The sequence below is a fragment of the Acinonyx jubatus genome, chromosome D1 (assembly GCF_027475565.1).
Source record: "Acinonyx jubatus isolate Ajub_Pintada_27869175 chromosome D1, VMU_Ajub_asm_v1.0, whole genome shotgun sequence".
In the NCBI taxonomy this organism is placed as follows: Eukaryota; Metazoa; Chordata; class Mammalia; order Carnivora; family Felidae; genus Acinonyx; species Acinonyx jubatus.
This window is the reverse complement of record NC_069390.1, coordinates 100213766-100227720: the sequence shown is the minus strand read 5'-3', so window position 1 is coordinate 100227720 and position 13955 is coordinate 100213766. Positions and strand designations below refer to the sequence as shown.

General features: G+C 43.5%; 1 protein-coding gene across 13 annotated transcripts in view; it reads right to left on the bottom strand.

The window, feature by feature from the left end:
- The window catches only part of CADM1 (cell adhesion molecule 1), a 424919-nt gene that overhangs the window by 46054 nt on the left and 364910 nt on the right, over positions 1–13955 (bottom strand). For all 13 annotated transcript variants that reach the window (XM_053204083.1, XM_053204084.1, XM_053204086.1 and 10 more), the window contains 2 exons: positions 12792–12929; positions 10714–10872 (listed from right to left, as the gene is read on the bottom strand). In XM_053204083.1, coding sequence (XP_053060058.1) covers positions 10714–10872; positions 12792–12929 — 297 coding nt within the window. The remainder of the gene's footprint in view (positions 1–10713; positions 10873–12791; positions 12930–13955) is intronic.

Below are 13955 nucleotides of genomic sequence, written 5' to 3'. Positions count from 1 at the left end.
TCTGACCCTCCCCCGTTCATGCTCTGTGTCTCTCTGTCTCAAAAATAAATAAAAATTAAAAAAAAAAAATTTAAAGCCCCAAATCTGGGCTGACATGCAGCATCTGCTTATAGGTTAATCTCTGATCTATGGAAGGACTACATTTTCCACGTGCTGCTGACTCCCGCCCATTAATTAAGAAGCAGGATGCCTACCGGCCTATGTGGAAGGTTTTTTAGTTTTTTGTTTTTTGTTTTTTTTCCCCTTGTGTAATTTACAAGCAAACAGAGAGGGTATGTTTTTCCGCACAGTGCGCCAAGGGTCTTATGTGCTCAACTTCCATTAATAATAAAGGGAGTGTTGAAAATCTAATGCAGTTTTGCCTCTTTTCAGTGCCACTGACTTTTAGTTAAATGCTTTTTTATGTTATTATGGCTGTTTCCCAGTTGCCTACTACTCACAGAAATTAGGAAGAACAAGCTAAGGATTTACGATACCTGGAACTTATTTTTATATATATATATATATATATATATATATATATATTTTAAATAACATACTAAACCATAGAAAATACACCTTCAACTTTGATAACTGATTTTCCCAATTTACTCCTCAGGTTTTTTGGAGAAACATCTACCATCTACTTATGGGGACAGCTGCCACAGTTACCTTAACAGCTAGCTGAAAAGGTAAACATTTATCTTGTTTGTATTATACAGAAAAAATGTCGTCCTCTGTTGACACATGCAGTATTTATAGGCATATTATCTGTGGGGCAGCTGAACTACCTTCACACCCAGCCGACGAACCAAAGAGCGAGAGTCTGTGAGCCAAGACCTGTGCCCTTCTTTTGCCCTGAAAGAGGAACTCAGGTGTGCTCAACAGTTGGACTGGAAACCCTGGGATTCCACTGGTACCTCTGGAACTCAGGGATGCTACATTTTCCCAGGAAGATCCAGACTATAAAGTGAGTATGTCAAAATACCGAACAATCCAGATGGCTGACTGACTAGCCCAAAGATCATCATTTATACTTTAATTATGTTCATAAATCAAATGTTATAACCCACCAAACCTATTCTGAGACAGACCCAGACTCCAAGATTTATTTTTAAGTAATGAGGTAAGGCCAAGTACGTTTTCTGGGTGATCACTTTACGCCTCGGTTGGTGTTCTAAGGCACAAGGCTACCAGCCAGACGACACTTTCTGCCCAAGTGCAATAACTACCCAGAAATGTATCGCGCAGAATGGCCTAATGTCATTATAAAATGGAACTGCTATATAAAAATAAGAAAAATAGTTAGGTCTGTGCACTTCTGGAGCGTTAGAGTTATGGAGATGGCATCACCAACAGCCAATCAATTAGGTCGAGTGATCTGAGGTTTTCATAATACACTGTAATTTTTTAAAACCCTATAAAAGACATTTAGCAAGACTCTTACAGCAGGCAGGATTTGTTCATTAGTCAAAGTTGCACAGAGGGTTAAATACCAGGAGGCTTTAGGTCACACTACAGTAGCAACCAATTAAAAAAATAATATTAGAAAGACATTCCAATTTGATGAGGCTTTCTTTAAATGTGCTTTGCTCTCTCCATAAAGGGAAAAAAATATATAAAAGGAAACTCTTAAAGAGGTTAGAACGGCTTGCTGGCAGATTACAATTGATTTCATGCCAGTCTGACCTTGCACCACATTCTATGATCTTTCCAGAAGATGAAACTCGAGACTCTATAACCTGTATATCACTTTCTTATGTAAATGAAAAGCCATCGTCTCCTCTCTATATCACAACACCAATGTATCGGGTTTCGAAATTTATTAATTAAAAAAAAAAAAAGGGTACTCTGCAGTTTCCTTTTGCCTGGGAGGTCATCCTTCCCATGTACCAGTCAGGAGTAGAGCTGAGGCGGGAGGAAGACGCCCCTGATATCCCAGCACGAGACTTATTACCACGCGGGGCTCCCGACACTCTCTCCTGCTAAGAATTTCTACTTCAGGTGATGTGGGCATCCAATGTCCTTGGGCGCTCTGACTGCAACCAGGTCCCAGGGCTTGGGTGTAAATTTGCTCCTGCAACTACATTCAGGATCCAGGCCCCTCATGGCCCTTCCTTAGCTTTCGTCCAATATTCTGAATATCCATCAGAGGGGGACTGAGGATGCCTGTGGAGCAAATGCGGATGGTTCCAGGGCCTAGCAGGGAGAGCTCAAGGGCAGTGAGGGCCCAGATGTATCAGAAGTTTGGGTCACCACCTGCGTGTTCGGCTGGGGAAGCACCAACCCAAGAGTCTTTGTCAATCATGGAGGATTACCGCAGTTTGCAGGAGCACGGCGATGCAAAGATTAACCTGAAATTTGGTGAGTATTAGGGGTTTTTTGAGCTCAAAGCGAGACTCGGCCCCCACGGTAGGGCTGCTTGGATGGCTGCAAGAGGGCGGCTTAGCCCTGAAGGAAGACAACTTCTGGTAGCGTGAGGTGATCGGGCCTGGTTAGGGAACAGTCACAGCGAGCTTTCAGAGGACCTCCGCATCTTGCAAAAGGTTTGCTTTCTAATGTCATGATACGTTCATGAATAATTTTCACTGCCATTTATTTTGTCTGTGTGCAAAAGGTGAAGGACCTCCCGCAGCTACATCTGTAGTAGAATCGGGCGCTGCAACTGCACCTGCGGAGGACAGAGCCATGGTCTGACAGAGTCAAACCTGGTGGGGGGCGGGACCGGAGGGCACGCGCCCCCCCCACCGCGGCAGGAATGCGGTTCCTTCCCGTTGCAACTTGCAAGTCGTTCTGTGGATACCGAAATTACTGTTTACCCAACAGAATCAAATTTTATTCGGCGACGTTTGCGACAGAAGGTGGTTTCCAGAGCTTGTGAAGCGGGCTGCACACTCGCACAGTACTCCTCCCGGTCTTGGAGAAATCTTTAAAATTTTGGAAGTGAACCCTGAGCAAGAAAAGTCTTAGAGCGTGATTTTCTCCCAAAGAAGGTCAGCTCTGTAAGAAGAAAAGTGTTCGATCGCTCTTTTATATCCCTGGTACCTAGTACGTTGCCAGTGCAGTAGGCATTCGATACTTGTTTACCAAGCTGATGGATGAATAAGAACGTGGAGAAATCTACCACGCAGCATGAACTCCTAGTCCAAGCTCTGCTACTCACTAAAAAGAGAAAATCAATTTGTGAATACATGCTAACCCTGTTATAAGATAAACTGGGCCCATTAAAATTTTTGAGGGCTTATGTGAGCATACGTTGATTCGAATAGGGCAACACCAAACTAAACATGCTCTAGCCACAGAGCCTAGGGAGAAGGTTTTTTACAGAGAAGACAGGGAAACAAAGCAAAGGACATTATTTGATTGTTCGTGGCTTAAGCAGTTGCCTTATTTGGGGAAAGCCTAGTTAGCGGTTCCTGAATGGTTGTGGCTTCAGTTTCATTTCTTTGGAGTATGGGGACTTTGGCTCTAGTTTAGGGTTGACCCCATAGGCTACCCAAGGCATTAGAGCCACCCCAGTCTTGTTTAGTCACTTCGACAGCCCTCAGCACAAATTATTATTGTATTATTCTTTCGAAGGTCAATCCAGCTCCCCAAATGTGAGATTCAGCTCAGATGTTCTGATTTGCTGCCTCCATTTCACTACACATATATTTAGCATTTCTGGCATAGCTCAAGCTGGTACCTTAAGGGAAATCATAAAGGATGCTGTTTGACCACTGGCTTTAGATTTTCAGAGTTTTAACTCCACAACCATTTATCCTTCCCCAGAATCGAATTTGACCTTGAGTTAAAAACCATTAGGAGCACACATTAGATGACTACTTTCACTGTGTAAGTGTTCGATGCCCACAAGCCCCAGGGACACGTCTTCCCCCAAATACGTCAGGTCAGACAGAGAGATGGTGGAGGACAGTCCTTTGTAAGAGGCCTCTGCCTACCAAGCGTGCCTTCAGAAGAAGGTAGGGGTGATGGCTTTCTTCCTTGAAGGATCATGTCATCCAAGTCTTGCTCATAATGCATTTGGCCTGACATTTACTCTTTTTTTTTAATGTTGGTCCCTCAGCCTCCTGCCCCCTCTGGTGCCGCAGAACGCTCCGTGAACAAGCTACAGAGTTAATAATAATGGGAATTTGGCCCCGCCACCGCTCTGTGACAATGCAAAAAATGACAGCTTAAACATTCGTTTGAATCAGGGGGTCTCTGTGAGGAATAATAAACACCAGAATAACTTCCCTGAAACTCAGTTCACTGCTTTTAAAAAAAAAAATAAATAAAAGAAAGGGAGAGTGGGAGGCAGAAGGTATTCTGTTAAAAGAGGAGACTGGAGATCAGAGAGAAACCGGCCCAATCGGGAAATGCCAGCTATTAGGCCGTGAAGAATACAATCTGGGAACAGAAATGAGGGGGGGGGGATCGATACAGAAGCCGCTTTTGGAAACTATGTCTTATTCTCCACTCCGAGCAGGAAAGATTTTCCTATTTCCAGGTTTTTCTCCCTCCTTCACTGCAGGGCACTGTCGATACCAGAGAAACATTTATTTTGGCACAGATAAAGAACAGGTTTTGATCATCCCCTCAATGCCCAATTTTCCCCCAATCAAGGGAATGAAAGAAGGAATCTAGCCTTCCCTGGATCTTGGATGAACAGGAATATGGATTCACAAACTATCTGCCTATGGGGAGTCAATAAAACTCATTTTGAAAATGATGCCTACGTACCCGATGAACCATCAGATGATAATCAGAGGAGGGAAGTTATTCAAACATCCATTTCTATAGTCTTTGTTTTCATTCTCCCTTTCAAAACTCATCTCAATTTCTCTCTCTCTCTCTCTTCTTCTTCTTCTTTTTAAAATATGTACACACACAAAACCCTCACAAGATGAGGATTTTTGCAAAACATTTTAAAGAGCAAGGCTGTGATGGGAGAAAGCAAAGGACACACGGCAGCGATTCAAGAGCTGCGGATTCACCTCAGTCCAGAGCGAGGCTTTTCCCGCTTTGCACGGCAATCTGAATTCCATACCGAGGGTCACAGATCCTCTTTGAATTGCCAGCTTATGTCGCTATGTGTTGCCACCTTGATGCTATTTAAACAGTTTTCTTTTAACGCTCAGACAGTGAACTGTTCTCCTTTAAACAGGCTTTTATTTGACAAGAGTACGTTCCTGCAGATCTGAAGCTCCACTAACCGTGCCACGATTGTGCCACGCTCCGCTATAATCAACCGTGTTGTACATTTGAGCAACGCTACCTACGCAGACACGCGGAAGGAAAAAAAAACGCGCAGAAAGAATTTAGGGTCATATAGCTCAGAACATTAAAAGGCAAAACTGTTCTCTGCCTCACATCTAAGGCAGGAGAGCTTTGAATGCCAGCTTCCGCGCATAATTATTTTCTGTTTTAAACATTTAACTGCGTGCTGCTGCTGTATCTATCCTTGCTGAGGCTCACAATGAAAGCTACAAAACTAAGAGCCCTACTGTATGTTCGTCATTCCCGGCAACGTTCCTATGAGAAAACCTTATTAATGAGCTTGCAAACGAGCACCCAACAGGGAAATGTCACAAACAAGAGTGGCTAATGCCCCAGAAAATCAAATAACTGAACACTTGGCTGATTGTGGTGCCTTTCATATTTATAATAAAAAAAGGGGGGGGGGCTTTAATTCACTAATTCTGAAGGGGTCAACACCTTGCTGAACAAAACAACTCATTTATTTATGTTCAGAAATCTCCAGATGATCAATTACATTGATGTTAATCACTTCAATGCATACCACACAATTAATATCTGTGCTCACCACAAACTTAAAGATTATTAAAAGTATGACAGCATACACATCTGGCTGATTTTTCACATAATTGGGCACACCAATTTCTCCTGGTACCACAAATAAGGGTCCTAACAAACAAACACTGCAAGACTCTGTGTTCAATCAATTAGGACTTAAATCCACAAGACGAAAGCGATTCCAAGTTGCCGCTGGAGCCTGGTCTTCTGTACAATATGGTAGCACTCTATCTCGCCCCTCCTCCTGTTCCCGCCATATTTAGGGTAAGCTATCTAGTGACATACAGTGTGGGTGTTCATTATTTCCTTTTTTAAAAGTAATTTCTTTGTTTTTTTTTTTAACGTTTATTTATTTTTGAGATGGAGACAGAGCATGGACGGGGGAGGGGCAGAGAGAGAGGGAGACACAGAATCGGAAGCATGCTCCAGGCTCTGAGCCATCAGCCCAGAGCCCGACGCGGGGCTCGAACCCACGGACCGCGAGATCGTGACCTGAGCCGAAGTCGGACGCTCCACCGACTGAGCCACCCAGGCGCCCCTAAGAGTAATTTCTTAAAAGAACATAATTTATACAGAATTCAAATCCATTGTCTGCCATTTAACCCTGTTCATATCCTGACTAATACCCATTTGTCTTTGATGAGGTAGAAAAGGTTTCCATAAGGCTTCATGTAACAAAATGGGTCAGGACTGAACCAAGTGGGTATATTTAATACCAACTCCATTAGGTCACATTTCCCCAGCAAGGTAGTCCTATTTACCCAGAAAACAGCAATGCTTAATCTGAGGTTCACGGACAAGCTCAGTATTTAATGGTAATAACCTAATGCTTATAACTGTTATCATCAGGAATTGTTTTAGGTAGCAAAGAAAAGGACATTAAAAAATAATAGCTATATATTTGCTGTGATGTTTATTAAACAAAATACATATAGCAAATAAAAATCCTAACTTGATAGATATTTTTACACAGGTCTTTGTTAGGGAAAAGTGATAGAGTGACTTAAAGGCAAATTCTTTATTATTATTATTATTATTATTATTATTATTTTTATTATTTATTTTTTTATTTTTTCTTTTTTTAAATTTAACATTTATTTATTTTTGAGAGACAGAGAGAGAAAGAGCATGAGCAAGGGAGGGGCAGAGAGAGAGGGAGACACAGAATCCAAAGCAGCCTCCAGGCTCTGAGCTGTCAGCACAGAGCCTGATGCAGGACTTGAACCCACGAACTGGGAGATCATGACCTGAGCCAAAGTCGGATGCTCAACCGACTGAGCCACCCAGGCGTCCCATTTTTTTATTAATTTTTAAATGCTTATTTATTTTTTAGAGAGAGAGCGAGCGAGTGCATGGGAGGGGCAAAGAGCGAGAGGGACAGAGTACCTGAAGCAGGCTCTGAGCAGTCAGCGCACAGCCTGACGCAGGGCTGCCATTCACAAACAGTGAGATCATGATCCGAGCCAAAGTCAGACGCTTAACCAACTAAGCCACGCAGTTGCCCCTTGAAGACAAATTCTAAATGAGGTAAAGGCACAGACGACCTGTGGATATGGGAAGAAAACTGGTCCTCGAATCAATGAAGTTAGGATAAGTCTTTAGGATAAATGGACTCCTTAAATTGTAAGCAAATTTGGTGAATATGTAATTTTGTTCCTCTTTTCCAGGTCTACGGGATTTTTATTTGTATCTGTTTATTTATTTATTTATTATTTTAATGTTCATTTATTTTTGAGAGGGGGGAGGGGCAGAGAGAGAGGGAGACAGAGAATCCGAAGCAGGCTCCAGGCTGTGAGCTGTCAGCACAGAGCCCGACGCGGGGCTCAAGCTCACGGACCATGAGATCATGACCTGAGCTGAAGTTGGTCACTTAACCTACTGGGCTTCCCAGACGCCCCAAGGTTTATGGGACCTTTAAAGGGCTTTTAAGAAGGTTAAGAGCTGCTGACTTTAAGGGTTTGGGCCGACTGAAAAGTGAGGGTCTAATGTAACTCCTCATAGAAGATCTCAAATAATTCCACATGCATGCACACTGGCTGCTGAATCTCATGTACTTAAGTATCTCTTCTTTTCTCACTGCCATCAAGACACGGGGCTGCCTGTCTGCAGAGAGAGATGGGGTTAAACCACCAAGTGTTGGCCAATGACTGACAGAGCTTTAGCGCCCAATGACTGAGTGCCTTCGGCATTTGAGGCAGGAGGCTTTTGCGTTATCGTACAGCTGCTGGTGTTCAGGAGAGGAAAGCTGGTAGGAAATGAGGTAGAGAATTCCAGTCGTGTTTGAAGGAGCTACTTAAGGAATTCCTAGCTGACTCTGCCAAGTAGTCAGTAATGCTCCAGGAATGGAGGGTAGTGAACTGTCAGGTGACTTTCTTGAGCACAGAGTCTTATTTAAGATGCCAAACCAGACTCTAAATTCCCATTCAGATTAATATAATGGTTGATAACTCTTAACCTTCTTTTATGCAAAAAGCCTTTCTCTTTATATACATTCTGTATAGGGAAGTATCAACAGTAAAATGCCTGTGTGGTTCACTTTGGATAACAACAACAACAACAACAATAATAATAATAATAATAAACCCAGCCTCCTATACGAGGGTGCCATGTTAGAATTCACAAGTGACAGACAGGTGTGTCTTCGTTTTTGGAAGGCACTGGTCACTTCCCTCTGGTGGAGGGCCCGCGGTACTCTGTAAGACTTAAGTCAGTCAAATGGATTCAGAGAGGAAGCTCTATTCCTTTTCCTAGAAGGACAAACCTCTCTTGAATCTACAGGACACGGAAGACAAAGACACTCTGGGGACCCGAAAAGAGTTTAGGGGTGGGGACTGGGTGAACTTCTAGTCAGGTTTCACAAAGGAGTTAATGTATTATTAAAGCTAATGGGCCCCTACAAGGAAAGTTAATGGATATTAAGTTTGCTTAAATGAATTACATATTAACAAAGTCACAAGAAATCTACTATCTGCCAATTTAGATAATATCTGATCATTTCTGTTTTCCCATTATAGGGACATTACACCACAATAGTTTTAGTGATATGAAAATTATAAGCATGATGCCCATAATGAAGCTACATAATGAAGGAGATGAGATGAATTAACAAGAAAAACCTGCATTATGTAATGTTAAATTGAGCCCAACTCACAGAGCAGGAAAAGGTTGAGAACGAGATCGGTGTCTTAGGAGCAACTTTTTATACCTTTTCCTGGCCCCTGTTTGGCTCGGGCAATTCAAACGTGTGATGGAGACCACAGTGGGCTGAACGGTGGCCCCCAAAAGATAGGCCCAGGTCCTAACCCCGGAGCCTGCAAATGCGACCTGACTTGGAAAAAGAGGTCTTTGCGGATGTAATCAAGTTCAGGATCGTGAGATGGGACCATTCTGGATTAGCAGGGTGGGCACTAACTCCCACAGCAAGTGTCCTTACAAGAGACATGCAGAGAAGAGAAGGCTGTGTCGAGGCAATGCAAGAGACTGGAAAGAGGCAGCCACAGATCAGGGAATACTGGGGCCCCCAGAAACCAGAAAAGACAAGGAAGCCTTTTCTCCTGGAGCCTTTTGAGGGAGTGTGGCCCTGTCAACCGTTCGATTTTAGACACCTGCCCTCTAGAACCATGAGAAAATAAATTTGTTGTTCTAAGCCACCAAGTTTGTGGTAATTTATTAGAGTGGCTCTAGCAAATGAACGGACGGATTCACTGGTGGTAATGCTTTGCGTCTATCAGACCTCCCCCCCAGTCACTCCGTTTCCAACCAAACTCTTACAGCATTTCCACGATGTACATTCACATATCAAACTGCAAGTTTTTCACAGGCCTCTCAGTTATAGAAGCTCCCTGATTAAAAAAAAAAAAAAAAAGTGAGAAGTTGGCTACTTGGTTGCAACTTTGCTGCAAGGATGGTTTTGTGCAGAAAACATTTTGGCGAGCGGAAGAGTCCAGAGAGAAAACAAGGGGAGCATCCTTAGTTCATCCGGCACAGTGAGGAGACAACCCCACTCACCACGATCTAGCTGCTACTGATGAAGCTACTGAGATGGTGGCACTGATCTCAAAGAGTTCCACTTTTAAACTCATTGCTACACTTTAAGCTGAAAAAGGAAGAGGATGTGCAATGGAAAACGACATGCTGATGCAGAATGGGAATAAAAGCCCCTCTATAAAAAAAAAAAAAAGAAAGAAAATTCAGTACTTCTGATGGGGCCAAGAAAGTGGGAGGGATCACCTTAGGTTGTAAAGTTCACAAAGGAATGATTACAGTCAATATTCACAAAAGGCAATTAATTAAGTCATGTGGTAGAACAGATTGGGATCATCTTAAAGTTTTGCATTTGGGTTAAACGCAGTATTTTGAAAATCCTCACTGGCAGTCGATAACATGGCAGCGTTTCAGGAAAATAATCCTTTGATTATTTTACTACTAAGACAACAAGATATAAACTCTATACTATATAAAACATATGTATTCAATAAATGGCTTCTGCAATGTTTCTAGGCAACTGCTCCTCTGCGTTCTCGGTATAAAATACTCGGTTACCGCTGCGGTTTGAACCTGTGTGTCCCGCCCTCCCCAAATCCGTCTGTCGAAGTCGCAACGCCCGCTGTTGAGGCTCTGAGGAGGCGGGGCCTTTGGGAGGCGCGTGCGGGCTCAGGTCCTGAGGGTGGAGCCTCACGCACGGGATCAGTGCCCTCGGACCTTGGAAAGCAGCCCCCAGAGAGGGCGCTAGCCGCTTCCGCCCCACGAGGACGCAGCGAGAAGGCGGTGGCTGAGAGCCAGGAAAAGGGCTTTCTCCTGAACAGAACCATGCTGGTTGGCCTTCATCTTGGACTTTCCGGCCTCCAGGGCTGTGAGAGAGAAATCACCGCTGCTTATAAGGCACGCCGTCTCTGGTACCTGGTTAAGGCAGCCCCGAGCGCACTGGCAGGTACTCACACTGTACTTCCAGGTACCGCTGCGTCTGCAAGTTTCCGGTCACGGCAGGGTGCTCTACCTGGCAGATCACTGGGACCCCATCATCCTCCTTGTGAACCTTTAGCATCAGCTGGCTCGTCACAGTGTACATGTCTGACCACTCCTCCACCTCCGATTTGCCTGGGGGACACAGGATACACCGAGACCTCAGTCGAGTGAATTTCTATCACCCTGATTTTATATATTCCCCACTGCTCGCCTGCCCCACCATCGCCACTTTAACAAAGGTGATGGAAGTCACCTGGGGCAGGGTAAGCTGTGGGCAGATCACGGATAAAATGGTAACTTCCTACTTTTCAACCTTGCAGGATAGTAGGTAAGATGTATTGCAACCCCACATAATATATACTATTTTAATTTAACTGTATTACATATGCGTCTTCTAGCTTAAAACCTCCCACCAAAAGGCAGCTGAAAGTTGAACCACCGTGCCATCTGACTGCTGACGGCGTTTTGGAGGAGGAAGAGAAGCGCTTTTCACCCCTACAACCATCTGAACTTGAAACGTCTAGTAGGCTGTCGTGCGGTTTAAAAATTCCAGGACATCATCCAAATCTCCTAAGTAATTCAATCAGGAATAGAGATATAAACAAGCCCCTCTGCCCACCCCATCAGCAACAATTAGGAGGGAAAGTGACTAAATGGATTTACATAATTGAAATTGTAATTGAAATGTTTCAACTCTGAGACTTTTGGAAGACCACGGAAAATGTAGAGCAAAGTCAGATACAGGCTTCGGGCCAGATGGGAGACATGTCCAAGAACACCCAGAAAAGGAGGGAGGAGGCTTCCGGATGGGATGAATAGGCCAACGTGGCCCCTTTCCTGAACTCAGCACTCCCCGGGACACAGCGCACCATTAACTTTCTTTTAATGTTTTGTATTTATTGGTACACATTTAATGGCTCAATTCACTTAGAAAAGCAGAGGGGAAATGGGAAACTCCTTCCTTCCAAAGCCATACCTAGGAAATAGGAGATTAAAACAGAGCAAGCTTTTTGAAACTTAGGCCGTTATATATAGATTTATCTCTTCCTAGATATAGATTTTTATATCCCCTTTCTAAAAGGGCTTATTCTTTTCTTCCTGGCACTCCTGATTTATTTAACAAGCACACACAGAGCACTCACCTTGCCCCAGATACCAGCTACAAGCTTTACAAACATTCACTCATTTCATCTTCCTAAGAATCCCATAAAATCTGTAATAGTAATACCCCCATGTTAGCAGAGACTGCGGCACACAGCCAGCATTTCTGTCCCATGACCAGAGGAGGTTAGCCCCCGGGGACTACTTGGAAAGGGATAAGAATGCCGACATGTACCTACAACTCAGGATGACTGACACTTAAGGGTCAAATAGGGGACGGGCTGTGGCCACGGCGATGACGAAGGTGGCAGACGTTTGCAGGATCTGCCTGTGCTGCTGTCACAAACTGGGAACTTGGCAAAAGAACGGGCTGGTGAAACGGGCAACTGAAGCACAGGTGCCATGAGAGAAGGGGGGCCTGCAGATTCACAGTGAAGATAAAATTCTTAGTCCACTTGGCAGAGCCGTCCCTGCAGGAAAGCACATGGTCCGTGAGCGGACAGTGCGGTAAGGCATGCTAGAATGACCTGGAGTTCAGCATGGAGGCTGTTAGACTGGTTTTTTTTTTTAATGTGTAACATGAGAAATTGGGGTTCTGACCCACCCTGGGTCACAGGGTAAATGAGAACCTGAGTTCAGTGACCCCTCTAACACCTCTTCCCGGTCTAAAGAGTTCTGGTGTATAAGTCTAGTTCTGTCTGGGCATTGGAGTAAATATCCAGGAACACGTATCACCACAAACCCTCAAACCACATAAGGAGGATATGCATTAGATTCAATAAAGTGCCCTTAGGCTTTGGCTTCAGATGCATTTAGCAATTGATTATAAACCACACTTATATGGATATTTTTGTTTTAGGGGCATGTCTTGCATTTATCTTGCATTTCCACAAAGGTAGATGCCCTTGCAGGAATCAGGTGCCCACTAACAGGGGCAGCCCGCGCCTCACCTTTTAGCTCCTTGTTCCCTTTGAACCACCTGATAGTCGTGGCTGGTTTGCTGGCCATGGCGGTGCAGTTGACTTCGATCTCCTCGCCTTCCACCGCGGTGTCTTTCTGGATATCGATCATCAGATTGCGTGGTGGGACTACAAATTAAACATGTGCGCTTTTTAAACACAGAATCCATTTCTGCACATGGCCTTCTTTTCATTAGAAACTAGCACCACTGCTATCAAAAAGAGGAGACAAATAACGGACGTTCCTGATGGGAATTTAAAACAAACCACTACCAGAGGGGAAAAAAGAAGTACAAAGCCATTATCAAACAAGGTGAATCATATCATGCACGAGTTGTGAGTTTAGAATCTCTCTCCTAAAGTCACCTTATAAAAAATGCCCATTCTCCCATTCCCCTAACTTTTCAATGACCAAGCTGTAACAATGTAGGTATCAGATGAGCTGTCAGTCGGTTATTAGAAAATTGAACAGGAAGTAGATACAAACGTAAGATGAGTAAACTCTATCGAAATTATCATCCTTATCTGGAAGGATGTGAAAGGACTGCTTCTCCTTGAACTCAATCCTTGGATTTCAATCTTCATATAAAAGATTCCAAAGACAACCAGCTTTGGAATCAAAGACCTGGAGTCCCTTAAAACAATCACCACCATAAATATACGTAGAAAAGTTGTGCCTCGGAACCAGTTGCATTCAGTTAAAAATATTCATAGAGCACCAGAATGCAATCATGACCTCCAATGGATGGCATGGTAAAAAACCACTGGCTATGAAGATGCAGTAATATAGGAAATGCCAGTTAATTTGCATTTTCCCACGTCATTTTCCCACATTCTGAAATCTCATGCTCCAGATTTTAGACAGCAGAGGTGAACAAGACTATTAAGTGCTTACAAGTCAACTTTATACATCAGAATTAAAGCCACTCTTTTTAAAACAAACTAGAGCATATGGAATAAGATGGTCAGGATAAAATATTTTAGGGCTACAATGCTGAATATCAAATCCAGAGTATGTAAGATGATGGGGATGGTGAAGAAAGTACGTTATCTTGTATGGAGCTGAGTTGGCAGTGAAACTTTGCATAAGGTGCAACCTTACCTCAAGACTGAGCTTCTTGAAATAAAAATCAGTAAGAATACTGAATTCAGGAG